This window comes from Hoplias malabaricus, chromosome X2 (assembly GCF_029633855.1).
Source record: "Hoplias malabaricus isolate fHopMal1 chromosome X2, fHopMal1.hap1, whole genome shotgun sequence".
Lineage (NCBI taxonomy): Eukaryota > Metazoa > Chordata > Actinopteri > Characiformes > Erythrinidae > Hoplias > Hoplias malabaricus.
In genome coordinates this window covers 55,476,922-55,493,582 of record NC_089819.1, presented here as the reverse complement: position 1 = coordinate 55,493,582, position 16,661 = coordinate 55,476,922, and the positions used below count along the sequence as shown (strand labels likewise).

Sequence of the window (16,661 nt, the reverse complement as noted above, 5' to 3'; positions counted from 1 at the left end):
AAAGAATGAAGGATGGTGGAGGAAGAATACTTTTTATGCAAATGTTTGGTCAGATTATTGTATCTTAAAAGATACATTCAAAAACTGTATTTTAACTAATTTATTTTCATTTAAAATCATGTGATAACCACAAAATTGATGGAGAAATCAACTGATTGAGAAACTGAGAAACCAGTGAATTATAAAACATAGTTTTTTTAAACCATACGTTGTTCAGAAATGTATATTTAAATCCGTAAAATAATGAGCTGATGTATGGAATTAGGGCAGTGATGAGGACGTTGGACACAGCGAGATTTCCCTTCGTTCTCAGATGCATTTCACCCTGAAAAAATACGGCAAGGTCACCTTGACTATGGGTTACAGGCAATTTCTCTGTGTCCAGCGTTTCATTAATTCTCCAGCGACTCGCCGTGTTTCAGGGACAACACTCAACAGGTCGAGTAATTACACGCGGAACTGGGACCCACAGAAATCCAGATTGGTTTCCTTCTTTATTTATTTATTTATTTATTTAGTTAGTTAGATATTATTTTTATTTTCCCTGCGCTCAGAGCCTCCTCATGTCTGCTGTTATTTCCTACTGTTTATCACTCAATGTCATGTCCTCACGTCTACAGTTTAGATCGTTAGCGTTGTTACTGGTGTTTTACCTTGATATTTTAATGTAATGTAATTTTAAAGTAACATACACCATCTCTATCTAGACGTTATTGGCTGGTTTTGTTAGAAGATATCAACTTGAGTTTTAGTGTAGCAAGTTTAATGTAATTATATATTACTTTTACATATTTAATATTATACTATACTATACTATTACATATTTAATAACATATTAATAAATCTAAATTAATTACATACAGCTGTTTAGATTTAAAACGTCTGACTCTACACTGCTACTTTGCTCTCGTATGACATAAAACAATGCAATATAAAGAGCCTATTCACTTGCTTTGGTATATTAACGTAATTACATATTTAATTACATATTTATACATACAATAATTACATATTTATTAAGGCGTAATGAATATTTGCATTTACATTTACATTTCAAACATGATATGGTTGATATTTGCCTGTGTTTGTTGGATTTAATGCCATACAATATATATTTTAAAGAGTTTAGCATTAAGTTGTGCTCCTGTTTGTGTGTAATTATACTGTAATAAAACATAACACATGATTCACATTCAGAAGATTAGAAACTGTGGTTATTATGGTTTTGCTTTGACACCACATGAGGCAAACGAGGTAAAGTATCTGTCCCAGTGTAGACTTTGCCCTGGTGTTTTGAAACACTGTTCAAATGTAATCAACAGACTCAGTTTTAATGTAAGGTTTTAACAAATTTGTCGGTGTGGTGCCTGAACGTCGGTGTCTCTCGGGTGGAGACTGTGTTGGTTCCTCTTTCTCGTGCTCAGCTCTGAGGTTAATAATTTGAGAAGCACTTCATTTCTGCGGCCGTCAGTTTCTGAGAGAGAGTTAAAGAGCCGTCCTGAAGATCATAAAGTCTCCATCGATTGGGAAGTCTCTGAATTCTGCCTCCGGAATAGTGATAGTCTGCAGTTGTTTATTTATTCACTCGCTTGTTTGTTTACATCCTGGACGTGGAAAGTGAGATAACTTTGACATTCTACTTACAAGAGATAAACTTTATTTCAAATTTCATTTTTTATTCTTAGTCCTGTTTTATCTTCTACTTTTCTGGGAAGCTTTTACACTACAAATAGTGGAACACTGCTGTGAGGATTTGATAGCATTCAGCCACGAAAACACTGCTAAAGCCAGGTCACGATGTCGGGTTATTCATTTCGGGTCCCATATCATACCAGAGAAATGTGTAGGAGGTCCATCACTCCATCGGTTTTGTTGGACTGATACCCCTCCAGCTGGCACTTGGCATTGGGCACGATGAGATTAGGCTCATGTGCAGTTGATCCAGACCTGTGTCTTGGCTGATGCCAGTACGGAGAGCAGCTGGGCCCTTGTTTTCGGGCCGAGTGGCTGCGGTTCGCCGTGCTCAGTGTTGATTACGCTGTTCTCCGGCGGCTGTGTGGGAAGATCTGTGTAAGTCTATAAAATCCGCTCTTTTCCATTGTGTCCATGTGTCGTTTTTATTTGTGAGATGAATCGCTTCCATCCCGAGGCCATCAGGTAAATTATGTTTGGCACAAAATGACTTGATCAAGCGCGCCTCGGCCGCGAGGAATGCATTACCTGTCCCGACGTTTCACAGAAAAGCAGCAGCGTTCTTAAGTGAATTTTTGAGACGCAAAGTGGCAAAGTCACATTTCCCGTCCGGAACTGCGGGGACAGATAATGTCATTTAAAGGGAAAAGGCACTTTGCAAATGGAAGGAGAAGAAAAAAGAGAAACACACACACACACATTTAGACCCACTAACACATCTTACTTCCTTCAGTTCACTTTGAGTATAGATTACATTCTATACCCTGAATCAAATCAATCTCTCTCACACATCCCTCTCTCTCTCTCTCTCTCACTTTTCCTCTCTCCTTCTCAACTTCCCATTTCTTCCCTTCCTTCCTCCTTTATTTTGTCCTCTATCACCCACTTTATTTCCCTGTATGTCTCTCGTTTTCCCCCAGTTTCAATCTTCCTGTCTCTCTTACACACATTTACCTCTCTCTCACTCTCCCTCCCTCCCTCCCTCTCTCTCTCTCTCTCTTTACTTTGTCCTCTATCTCTGCTACAAGCCCAGAGCTGTACTTAGTTCACTGAAGCGTGATGTTGCAGGTAGATTCTCGTCTCACTTTTCTCAGAGAGTGTTTTTGCTTGTTGCGCTTCATCCTCGAATGTTCTCTCGCTTTTAAACAGCAGTCGAGGGGCGAGGGCTGGGGGTTCTTTATGACTTCCTTCATGTTTTTAACATTCAGAGGGTGTTGTGTTTAAGTAAAGCTTTGGAATCTTGTTCTTTCACTTTTATTTAACCCTTAAAGTACAGTAGGAGACTTCACTTAAATGTGGGAGTATAAGACAAGATAAGATTAAATAAGTTATGACAAGATAAGATCAGATACCTGCAGACTGTCATAGATGTGTGGTTAAGACTGGAACAATTCTTCAGAAATAAAAACAGGATGCCCATCAAAGACAATGCATCACATGGCACACTGATGCTCACAGGCAGAGTTATTTATGTTGTCATTTTTATGCCCTGCGTAGTGTGGAGTGTGGTGTGTTCTCTCTGTGTCTGCGTGGGTTTCCTCCGGGTGACTGTCTGTGAGGAGTGTGGTGTGTTCTCTCTGTGTCTGCGTGGGTTTCCTCCGGGTGCTCTGGTTTCCTCCCACGCTCCAAAAACACGTTTGGAGGTGGATTGGAGACTCAAATGTGTCCGTAGGTGTGAGAGTGTGAGTGAATGTGTGTGTGGCGCCCCCTCCAGGGTGTGTTCCCGCCTTGCACCAAGTGATTCCGGGAAGACACCAGACCCACCAAACTGGATAAGGGTTACATACAATAAATGAATGAATAATAATTTCCACATCCCTGGTGCCCGGGGAGCAGTTGTGGGGAGGTGGATTGAGGAGGTGGACAGTACCGTTACTTCACTCCCACCGCCCCCAATTTTCCGTCCACGCATTCATGCCACAGCTGCCCACTGGAGGACCTGAAGTGACCCAATCCTTGACCCTGATCCTAAATCTACGCCTAAATCTTACGAGCAGCAGTTTGTGCGTTAACTCTAGAGGAACAAAATAAACATGATGCTGACTCCTTGGTCTGAGTTCCCCTCTTCACTGTAAAAAGTGGGACTGGGTAAATTAATATTTAGTTAAAAACTAATAGTAACTTGCACTTAATAAAAAGACTTCATGTAGTTTGAAATAAAATTGAGCTAAATTCAATAAATTTGAACAAAGTATTAATTGCAATTTACACAGTTTTGGCTGAATAAAATTAGCTGGGAATATGTTGAATATAATAGAACGTATTCATATTTTATGAGTAACACCAAAGATCCAGAAAATGTAATAGATTTTACTCATTGGGAGGTCTTTAATTTTAATCATACACTTCCGTCCAACGCATTCTGAAACTCGTGGACACCAGCATTGTTGGGTTCTGAACGTCCTCGGACTTCCCAAAGTGAACAGCTTTTAAATTATTAACAGCAAAAGAACAATTTTTATCTAAATCTGTGTTTTTTGTTTGAGGCGCTCTTAAATGTGGGGACACGCAGTTCTAAGCTCCGGATTTTTTAAGGTGGATCGGTGTGTTTGAGGAGGAAAAACGACAGTTGTTTGTACGTGGATGAAGTTTAACTTGTGTGTAAGTTTTTAATTCACTGATTGAATTAACAGAGACACTCATGTGTAACTCGAGGTGTTTAGTTTGTAGCACTGTCGCTAATGCAGTTAGCCGTCTCCGGAGTTTGGAGGCATTTCCACCTTAAGAGATCCGACACCGCAAAACCATGGAGCAGAACTAGAGTAATCCTCATTTCTGTTCGTTGTTTTCAACGTTTGGAGTTCTTTTCTCTGTCTAAAACAACACCAGACGCCTCTGCTATGAGCAGGGAGAGAGAGGCCTAGCGGGGAACTGAGGCGGTTTATTTACAAACACCGGTGCTTCGTAAAGACCGGTTCGAGCACAGACTGGAGAGTTAGCTGAGGGTGAGGAACAACGTTTGATTAAAAAACAAAGTGTTTTTGTGATTACAATCCTGAATTACGGTTTTAAGAAGCTGATGTTGTGCTTTCTGTAGTTTGAATGTCGTTTCATGTGTCTGTGGACGGTGTAATGAAGCCATGACAGGACGCTCAGTCTCTGTCAGAGTACACTTTCAAACGGTCATCGCAGCCCTAGCGCACTCTCACTCTCACTTCACACACAGAGCTGCGTTTGAACAGAGTTCAGCCAATTAGAGCACACCACGAAATCAGAGGCAATGATTCGTCTGTTTACTAAACATTTAACATTTTACGTATTATGTTAGCATTCCATACTCAATATATCAGAATGCATGTTTTCATAGTATTGTGTAGGAACACCTATTTGTTTTTATTTTTAATCTCTTTGGTTTTTTAAAAATCTATTTCCCAATCTCATTTTCTCTTTTCGCGCCATATACCCGATGGTTTCTGTTAAAGTAGACCATTCAGACCACTCTGACACTTTTACTGCTGTGTTATTTCTGTGTCAGAAACGGTGTTATATTCACTGTTTAATTGCACTAATTTGTGTTTCGGGTTTTTGTAGCGTTCGAAAACCCTCGTAGTTTACTATATTACTGTGAATCTGAATCGTAAAACTAAATTCGAGCCTGATTTTAGGGCACTACTATAAACAATATAATTAGTACTTATTAAAAGCAAGAAAAATTCCAATTCCAATCGTTTCTATACAATTTTATGACCTGTGTTTGCTCACTGTCTACAGTCTGGTTTAAATGATTTGACTGTACAGCAAGGTTATGTCTGTTTATATTTCATGTACATAATGAATTTGAAATACAAGAGATCATATTTTGTTAACAATTATACCCAGTCAATCTAATTAGGACTCAGGATGCACCTGGAAATAGATGAATAGAAAAGACCAACACTAAAACATTACACTTGTTTATGAAGTTAAAACTAATATTCATCTATTTGCAGGTGCCTGCTGAATCCTAATTAAACTGATCTGGTATAAGATGAGTGCAGTCTCAAAACATTGTTGCGATTTAAGTGCTGAACCAACAAGTTTTGACCTTGCATCACATCCCCAAAATATATTCTGCCTGTGATTCTTGATGTAGTTGTATCAATTTTCAATTTTTGTGTGAATAAATGTTTCAAGAGATGAACAAATGTTTACCTGGTATTATTTTTATGCACATTGACCTGTCGACACGAACACGGCACAAAAAGGACAAATGAAGTAGATTTAACATAAAAAAATTATGGCAACAAAGTGACACGTGATATTATTGAATAGATGTAAAGTTACTATAATTAGTAAATAGAAACAAGCTTTCTCCAGAAACCTAGTACAGGCTACTAAATTCTTGCCAGATATTTAGTAAATGTAAATCAATACTTGCAAGATATTTAGTAAATATTAATTAAGTTTTCTCAGATAAATAGTCCTGTCCTTGTGAAATTAAGTTGAACTTACTCAATATTTTTGAGCTATATTAATTCATATTTAGGCATGTTATTACTAAATCCAACACATTTTTAACTGTGCATTTTATTAACATTTACATAATCTTCTTGCTTAAATTTAGTTAATTTATTCAATGAATGTTACTTAAAAGTTGGAAAATTAGAATCTACTCATTAATATTACGTGTCACTTTGTTGCCATAATTTTTTTAAGTAACTAATGGGTCACATTTTTTACAGTGTTCTTGAGGTTCTAGATTTTATAAAACTGTTCTAATTGAGTGTTTATTTCTGTGAAGTGAACGGCTGCTGTTTGTTCTCCTGTTACTCAGGTTCTAAATGTGATTGTCCCTGAATCTAATGAGCTGAGTATATTTGATGTCCCCAGTCACTCGTCCCTCAGCTCTGTGTCCTCAGACTTACAGCGAGTGATGGACATGATGCTCTCATCAGATTTCACTGAGGATCGACAGAACCCAGAAACACACACTCAGCACTTAGCCGTGCCGCCTCCGCAAACCTTTACATCCGCACTGTCGCATCTGTGCCCCCACACACCCATCCCCTACACACACACACACACACACACACACATCCCCTACACACACACACACACACACACACACACCCATCCCCTACACACACACACACACACACACACATCCCCTACACACACACACACACACACACACATCCCCTACACACACACACACACACACACACACACCCATCCCCTACACACACACACACACACACACACACACACACACACACATCCCCTACACACACACACACACACACACACACACACACACACACACACACACACACACACACATCCCCTACACACACACACACACCCATCCCCTACACACACACACACACACACCCATCCCCTACACACACTCACACACACACACACACACACCCATCCCCTACACACACACACACACACACACTCATCCCCTATACACACACACACACACACAAATAGTGCACAGTGTACACTGTTCCACTTCTGCACAAGAACACAACTAAAGAGAATACAACAGAATCTCTAATGATACAGTAACTGAGAGCACAGGGGCTTCAACTACATGGCTGTGTTCAGTTATGTGCAGGGCATAATATTAGTAATAATAATCATTTCATACATAAAATCATCTGAAAAGGCTTTGCAGAGTTTGTATAAACCTTAATAATTAAATATAAAAGAGTACAAAATGACTCCTCATCATCATCTTCTTTGCCACTTAAATACATTTCAGGGTCACGGTAAAAAAATGAATCACAATTCAAATTAAAAGTGATGCATGAAAAATGTAAATAAACAAGAAAAATGTAATAGTAAATATTAAAAAAAACAAATATATAAATAACAATTTATAATACATTATTATAATATCATAAATAATTCAATTGTTAAGAATTAGTGAATGATAAAAGTGCTCATATTAATATTCGCATTATTATTTTTATGAACATATAAATTGCTATTAAAACCAGGGTGATTCTAATTATTGCATCTGATCTCTTAGCAACAGCAGCCTACCAGAATGTGTAGTGTTCTCCTGCAAGTGTGTTCAGAACTGGGTGGGGTTTGCAGCAGTATGATAAAACACTGCCTCCACATCCATGGCAGTGACACACACACACACACACCCTTGTTGTGTACAGCTATCTCAGCCTCTGGGGTGCAGTTGGGTGTTAGGTGCCTAGCTCAAGGGCAGCTCAGCTGTGGATGTTGAGGGATGAGACTTTTCCTTTACTCCCCCACCCTTCATTTCCTGTCAGTCTTGAGGATGTAGCCAGTGACATTCCGGTCCCAAGCCCACTTCTCGAACCTTAAAGCCCCGGTCTTAAACATGGTGTGTGTTTATTTTCTTGAATGTGTGTAAATTCTTTTAGTAGCGATCACCTGTTACATGTCTTCATTTTAGCAATCATCCATAAAACCTCAGTTTATTCCCATTGTTTCTCTACCTCCCCCTGTCCCTTAAAGGGCTGAGGGAGAAGGGAGCGAAGTGAATAACGGAGTGAAAAACAGAGACAGCATCTTAGTCATTTGCACAAAACGAACATCTGAAACCTGCTCTGAGAGGAGCCGCTGCGCTTGTTGATGTTAGCACTAATTAAGCATTTCATTTCATCTTTAAAGAGCTATTACTGCACTTATTTTGTTTTGCGGGCCTCAGACAGGAGCGGCTTGGCAGCCAGAAAACCTTTAATGGCGTCTAGAATTTGTAGCTTAATCACAAAGTCTATGCTGGGGCTTTGAAAAGTGACCTTGAGTCTGGTAATTAAGCACATTAAGTGTGACACGTAATTAGACTATATGTGTTATCTTCTGTAGCTATTAGGCGACGAGAGTGTTATTTAAAAACCTGACGTGGGTTTTTGTCTCACGCTGGACTCTAAACAAACACCCACCGACTTCCTAATCTGCTTCTGCTTTTTTCGTCGTATTTGTTATGATTTTTATCTCGGCTAATTCCATTGACCTGTAGGAGTCTGTGGTCATGCTCAGTTTATCACAACAGTACCTACCACACCTGGTAGCCATCAAATCCTCACAGCAATGTCCTAGTTTACAGCCTTCGTTTCAGAAGTTATATTACACAAGCTGGTGTGAATATCATCGTGAATAGGGAAAAAACAGACAGAAAGGAAGCAAGGCTATGGTTTATTTTGGACTCGAATTGGACCGAACCAGAAATTTCCAGACACACTGACACACTTGGGAGCGCAAAGAATAGCAATTATTACAATAGATTTGGGAGCTTTTTTTTCTTTTAGATGATTCCAAAAGCTTAAAATAGCACTGAAAGAGACGACTTAAGAGCATATGGCGATTGAAGCTTTTCCATGTTCCAGTAAGTCTTCGTAATCTTATGCACACAACAGGAGTCATTTTTTTCAACGTTTTGTTGGCATCTGAATGGAAATATAACTGTGTCATTGCACATGTATGACTGTGTATGACACTTGAACTGTGCATTTGAATAGCAGTTATAACCCTCTTCGGGTTAAGATCCTGCAGATGTCTCTGTATTCTGCAGGCGTGTGCTGATGGAGCTGAGAGATCTGAGGCATCTACAGTGTGTTATGGGTTTATTTGTTCAGAGAGATGTGAACTGAATGCACGATTTATTTCCCTTCTTCTTTTTCTCCACTCTCTTTCCTACGGCAGGTATTCTATCGATCGGCACACGGATCTGGAGAGGCAGTTCAATATTCACGTGGAAAATGGAAGGATCACATTAGCCAAGCCACTGGACAGAGAGACCGAAATGTGGCACAACATCACAGTTACGGCCACAGAAATCCGTAAGTGAACGTTAATTTTACGTGGTTTATATTGGGAGTGTTTGGGGGTGCACATTAACATAGAGTTAAACAGGAATCTTTGAGCAAATGACCGCAAATGGGCATTATCGATGGTTTGTGACCTTAGGTATTATGATAACTATGGTTGTGAATCCAACCAGCAGTTGATCTGTTCAAATATCCCAGTATCACTTAACCACCTACCATCACCCCATCAACCACCTGGACCCAAAGCAGTAACCTAGCAACCACCTGGGAGACCATCTTCAGACACTTGCAATATCAAAGCTGCCATTTTAGCAACCACCTATCATCACCCTAACAACCACCTGGACCTCATCTGCATACAACTGAATAATCAAAACAAGCACCCCAGCAACCACCTGAGATTTTGTATGAACTCCATATCATCTCACTTACCAAAAGCTTAATAACCACATTAAATACTAGCATGGTTACCATAACAACCACATCTCACACTTTTACTTTCGCCTGAAATTCCATATCAACCACTTCGGCAACCATATCAAATACCATAACAACCACCAAGAAACACTTCAGCAACATCAAAACACCTGACCAACAATATGTTAGCAATCACCTTAGATACCCTGTCCCCTGCCCCAGCAACCACCTGGGACACCATCTTCAGACACTTGAAATATCAAAGCTGCCACTTTAGCAACCACTTGGGGCCAAAGCAACCACATAGCAGCACACTAACAACCACCTGGACCTCATCTGCATACAACTGAATAATCAAAACAAGCACCCCAGCAACCACCTGAGATTTTGTTTGAACTCCATATCATCTCACTTACCAACAGCTTAACAACCACATTAAATACTATAACATGGTTGCCATAACAACCACCAAGAAACACTTCAACAACATCAAAATACCTGACCAACAATACACCAGCAATCACCTTAGATACCCTGTCCACTGCCCTAGCAACCACCTACAATACCATAGCAACCAAAAGGGACACAATGGCAAACACTTGGAATACTGTAAAAGTCATCATAGCTTTAACCGTTAATATTTTAATATTTAAAGTGTAAATAAATATTAGGGGCCAGTTGCACAAAACACCTTGAGTTAAGATTTTCATAAAAAACTCTTAAATACTCTTAAAAATATGTTTTCCTTGTCTTTAAGGTTTTTTTTTTTTCTTATCTTTGTCTTATTCCTTAAGGAATCCATTAAAGTTCATTAAACCTCTGCACAAACACCTTAGCAACCAGATGAAGGTAAACAACTTAAGATACCTCTGATACCGCCTTAACTCCAACACGCCCGAGTCTATGTTGATAAAGGAACGTGTCCCGAGGAGAGTGTTCCATGACCGGGAGAAACCCACTGGATTCGCTCATCGATGAGCAGTTGAGTTTAAATTATAGATTTGATCCGCAGTCAATCCATGATTTCTTTAATCGTCTTGAGTTGGATCACGCTACTCTCCACAGCTGTGCTCTTCCTGCTGCGACGCAGTTAATGACTGTTCTCAAAGGCGAGGTATTCCATGTCGATAAGTCAACAGCGTGCCGCATCATTCACCGAGTTCCACAGGCCCTCGTCCGTCTGCTTTTATTGTCTTCCTCCAGAAGTGTTCTCTTATCCTCCTCTGAACAATCTGGATTTCCTGTGTTCTTTTCTTCCATCTTTGAAAGTTTGTGAGTTGGTACAAGAGGCGATAACGGTTATCACAGCAAGTGGATGTAAACAACGGTTTCCATGGAAACAACAATTCCCGAAAAAATCTCTGTTAGTGCAGTGAATTCCTTAACACATTCCCTTACGGAAGCAAATATTTTAAGGAAACTGTGCAACACCCTTCAGTAAATCCCTCAATGAAGGAGAAATTAGGCCTTAAGTGTCATACTTAAGGGGAAAACAGCCGGCCCCAGAAACTTATACCAAACATTTCTCATTCAGCATTTCTTCAAACCAAAAGTTGAAACATTCCCGTGAGGGTCTGACATCATTCGGCCATGAAAAATATCAATAAGACGAGGATGGAGCTCCATTACGCCAGAGAACACCATTCCACTGGTGGCTTCATAGCCTTCTGAATGTATTCATTCTTAAAAGGGTCAAAATACCTTGTGTAAATGGTATGTATTTCTTAACATTCCTCCAGCCACTCCATAAACACATGGTTCTCACACTAAATTGAAGGCACGGCAATTAAATGTTCACTTCTGTTACAAGTACTGTATTAAGACATATCAAACACACACTTTCCGCTCAAACGGAGTCGTTTACAGCCACACACCAGTTTAAAGAGCACATAAATGAAAATAAACAGCAAAGAACATCCCCCAAAACTGATCCAGAAATGCGACTTACTAATTAAAAGCCGTGGAGCAGAACTACAGACAGCAGTGGCCATATGCGCAGTGTTTATTTGCATTCCGAATGCTATACGCCGCTGAATTTAGGTGATAAAACTCAAATTAACATCCCGAGGTTCTGCGCGCGATAGTTGTTCTGGAGTTTCCTTGTCTCACTTTCACAGCTTAAAGGGAGAAAACACTGTTCCTTACAATTAACAGCAGATACACAGCACACAATTAGCCAAGTGTTATATCACTCAGGGACAAAGGAGCTGCTGTAAATAGAGTCTGACTTTGCAAATAGAGCTGTTGCTCCTTGCAGGGGGAATCTAATAAAGATAATAGACAGCCATAACACCAGCACTGACACTGGGAGACGTTTACGTACGAGCAGGACGACTTTTACTTTTACAAGTCACCTGACCACAGAGAAGTCGTAAAAACTATACATATACAGGGTCTCAGGGTCCTGGCTGGGATGCTCTGCTCAGGTCACTGTGAGGAGTGCGGTGTATTCTCCCTGTGTCTGTGTGGGTTTCCTCCATTTTGCCCCACAGTCCAGACCCACGTTGGGCGTCCACAGGGTTGAGTGTCTGAGTGACTGAGTGAGTGTGTGACGCTGTTCAAAGTTCTGTTATGACATTGTCTAGGTGTTTCTGGGGTTGTGGGTAACCCTCAGCAAGTTGTTATTAGAACAAGATCATATTTGTGGTCAGGATCTAGCCATTGAGGAAAGGCAAAATGAGTTGTACAAGAGTAAAGTAAAGAGGGAAGTGTTTCTGATAAAGAGGCCAACAGTTATTATGCAAAACGATATACTTCTCACTGAACATTATACAATCTGAGATGCATATAGTACATTATAGATATACGAGACTAAGAAACTGCAGTCCTGAAGGACAGCAGCTCAGTGTCGTGCTTTCCCGGCTCTGATACAGATGAGTGCATTCATTATAGCCTCAGTGTGCGCAGGAGAACAGAGCGCCTTTCTGCATCAGTGATTTGTACACGCAACCCAAGGAATCCTTATATATGCAAGGACGAGAACGGCGAAAAACCCAGCAACAAAAAAAAAAAAAAAAAAAAAAAAAACTCTTCGGAGACAAAGAGTGAATTCACAAAAACAGTGCTGCTCACAGAAGACGAAGGCAAACAAAAATACGAGCTCGTAGTGGGTGAGATATAATTAATGAGAGAGAAACGGGTTCAAAGAGTTTGAGTGGAGGGCCTATCAGTATCAAAAACGGCTGGTGACAACTCGTTAATAATAATGCGAACGGCTCAGGGGCGAAAACTCTTCTGGCATCTGACGGTTCGAGCACGAATGCCTTTGTTCCTCCTACTCGGCCACAGAGGAGTAAACACTTTGAGGAACTTCATTTACGCCAGAGCTCTTCTGTCTGCTCCACACTGCTCTAAAGACTCTATTACAGAGCGTTTCAACATGGTTTAATCATATCTATACAGACGACTAATGAGCAAGGAACAGCGGGAGGACGACTCCCTAACAGCACACGGCTATGAAGATAATGTGGCTGACAATGGGCAGAAGTAAAAGCTTAATTGAAGTGAGGTGGTTCGGCTCAGACGCTGTTAGCCCTTTACACCAAAAGAACTCCAGAGCCAGAGATAAAGGGATGGAGTCAGGACAGAGTCATGGTTAATCCACTGTTTACAGCGCGGTCAGATCAGAGTGAGATGTGATACACATGTGGAAATGATGCAGAGTCCTGTCTGTTACAGTCACAGTGTTTCAGACTGGTTCCAGAGCTGTGCGTGGTGCTTCAGAACAGAGACAACAGTACCTGACAGTGCCTCGAGCCGCACTGAACACATCCCAGAAACACACACAAACAGCATTTCCTGTTTTCCATGTTCCCTTAGAATTAGAACTAGAATCACTTTATTGATCACTGTGCCCTGTGAAAAATTTGTTCTCCACATTTAACCCAATCCGTGCAGTGAAATACACAATCACACACACATTAGTGAACACTAGGGGGCAGTGAGCAGTGGGCAGCCCCAGCCACGGCACCCGGGGGCAGTTGGGGGTTAGGTGCCTTGCTCAAGGGTACTTCAGTCATGACCTGCTGGCTCTGGGGATCAAACCGGCCAGTTCCCTACCCACCAGTGTATTTTAGAAGGAAATACAATTTACCACAGAGAATAATACAATTGTGATGATATAGGGGACCCAAGACATCACCATCTCTCTAAAACACCTCATCAATGGCTTTTCCTTTAAAACAAGTCTTAGGTAAACAATTATGAGCTTGACACTGGTACTTACAGTGGGCATTACTGGTGCAGTGGGGGTCCAGTGGTCCTGTGAAAAGAAAACATGTTAATTGGTATATCTGGATTTTATTAGATTGATATATTTACCGTAACACCTGGAAACTCATGCATGCTGGGAAATTCAACCAGTTGTGCTTACATCTTAATTTACCTTCTAAATATACCCCTCAATCATTTTGGTTTAGTCTGGGGCAGGCTAATGGGGTACATAAGGGGCGGGTAAAATGTAAAATTGGAGAGAAGGCTTTGGAAGAACTTTGTTGAGAGACTGTGTTACTGCCCAAGGTTTGAACTAAAAAATTCAGCCAGTATTATAATGAATGGTAGCATTAATGCTCTAAGTTTCCTTTCATCGTCATAAAAGTGTAAGTAGTATATATATATATATATATATTGTAAATAATGCTTGCCTTCTCTTTTTGCCGTCTGTTTCTTTTGTATTTTGGTCGCCACAATAAATACTCTTTTTAGGGGAACTTCATTCCTTACTTTGTAATACCTATTTCCACCACCAAGCCACTTCCCAAAATTGTACCTCCAGACCACCCGATCTGAGCTATCACAATAACACTGTGGATGACCCGTCCAGCTCCACAGTTGGTTGCCCAGCTCAGGCAGGAACACAGTGCTACACCTTTAAGTGTCCTTGGGCTACACTCCCAATGCTACATTCACTTAAATCTGAGACAGTGCTGTCAAGTCCTCCTCTAAATCTCCAACTTATGAGTTCAGAGACTGTGATTATGACATGATTTGAATTCAAATGGCGTCTGGTCAAAGAACAATAAATACCAAATAACAAATTAGCTGACAACTGAAATCCACAACTTGATTGGAGTTTAAAATATTTGACAGGTGTCACACCCATTAAACCTTGCCCATTGCAAGTGTCCCTTCTCTGTTTTGATTCCACTTCACCCCTCCCCCAACTCTACATATACACCACCACAGAAACAACATGTTAATGTTAATATCGGACCACATTAATGTGTAAGTAATGTAATATAAGCACATATTTCCACTCAGTTTAAAATTTTGTTGTGATCCTGTTTTGGTCTTTTTGTTATGTTCTCAGCAGATTATTTGACACTACAGGCATTTGATTTAAATTTGAAGCTAAAACACTGCTCCATTTTAATACTCCGACTTCCTCTGCCCTGCTGTTCCACTTAGACTCTGTTTGTGATGCGAGGCGAAGGTGCATCCCCTCGTTATTATCTGGGGTCAAAAGGACGGCTGTTTAAAAGCAGCCATGGGTACAGAGGAGGGACTCCAAAGGCCAAAGCGAGGGATCATTTCAATAAAAGTCAGTGGGCACAACGCTGATTAAATACAATCATTTACAGGGGTCCTCAGAAGGGACGGGGAATTAGTGACGATGAATAATTCCAATAAAAACCTAATCTAATTAACACACCTTTTATTTTCCTCTTAGTCCTTAGCCTGCACCTTTTCATCAATATTAATTTTTCTCACCTTATGTATAAAACATGTGTGTGTGTGTGTGTGTACAGGGGATTTTTAAAAGCACTTTGAATGTGATAGACATTTTTTTCTCCCCTACTGCAGTTCTGCTTTGCATACTTGATAATGCACTAACTCTCGGATTGATGTGGTGTCTCGTCTGTCTCTCCATCAACCCAAGGGATGGGAATGAAAGAGAGAGAGAGAAGGACAAGGAGAGGGTGGGGGAGAATGAGAGACACTGAAAGAGAATGGAAATAACTGGGTCACTGTATTTACCTGGGATTTGCAGGAGCCTGTTCAAATGCGTCCCCATTGTTCACACGCTTTTCTGATTTTCTCTTTTGTCCTCTCTAAGAGAACCACAGCCAGATGTCCAGAGCTATAGTGGCCATTAAAGTGCTGGACATAAACGACAATGCACCTGAGTTTCCCATCAAGGAGGAACTCTTCCTGTGTGAGAACGGCAAACCTGGTCAGGTAAAAGCTCACTTACATCCAATCACAGTTTGTGGAACCCCATTAACCCCATTTACAGTGTGGTCTTGCAATGGCAATGTTTATATTGTTAATACATTTAATACATTTCCATACATCACCCTGCAAAGTACTGGCACCTCCTCCAGGGTGTGTTCCCGCCTTGCACCCAGTGATTCCAGAGGCTCCGGACCCATCGCCACCCTGAATTGCATAAGCACTTACAGACAATGAATGAATTAATATTTCCTCACCATTTTCTAAACTGTCTGTGCACTGGAAAAAAGGTCCAATGTTTGTACACAGCCCTGTCTCTGTAAATAGGAAACAAACTAAGTGTCCCAGTCTGAACTCTCTTAGGATTCATCCCAGTTTCAGGATGATCCTTTTTAAGTTCCCACTGTGCCCCTGTGCACAAAGCAAGGGATAGAGCAGGGACGTAGTCAGAGCTGATTCCCGGAATGTGAGATTAAGTTCACATTCTCCTTTCACAATCCTGTGTGCCAGATTCCAAGCTGGACGCATCAACATCGGTGCGCTGGCTCTGCCAAAACCAAAACCTGTTCTTCAGTCAATTCCTCTGCAGTTTGCATTGTTTAGTTTTCTTTTTCATTCTACGAAGAATAACTGTCTCCACCCAAG

The 16,661-nt window shown here is 40.7% G+C and overlaps 1 protein-coding gene across 1 annotated transcript in view; it reads left to right on the top strand.

The window, feature by feature from the left end:
- The window catches only part of cdh8 (cadherin 8), a 174,836-nt gene that overhangs the window by 142,144 nt on the left and 16,031 nt on the right, over nucleotides 1–16,661 (top strand). Inside the window, exons 8-9 of the mRNA XM_066654745.1 lie at nucleotides 9,304–9,440; nucleotides 15,901–16,022. Coding sequence (XP_066510842.1) covers nucleotides 9,304–9,440; nucleotides 15,901–16,022 — 259 coding nt within the window. The remainder of the gene's footprint in view (nucleotides 1–9,303; nucleotides 9,441–15,900; nucleotides 16,023–16,661) is intronic.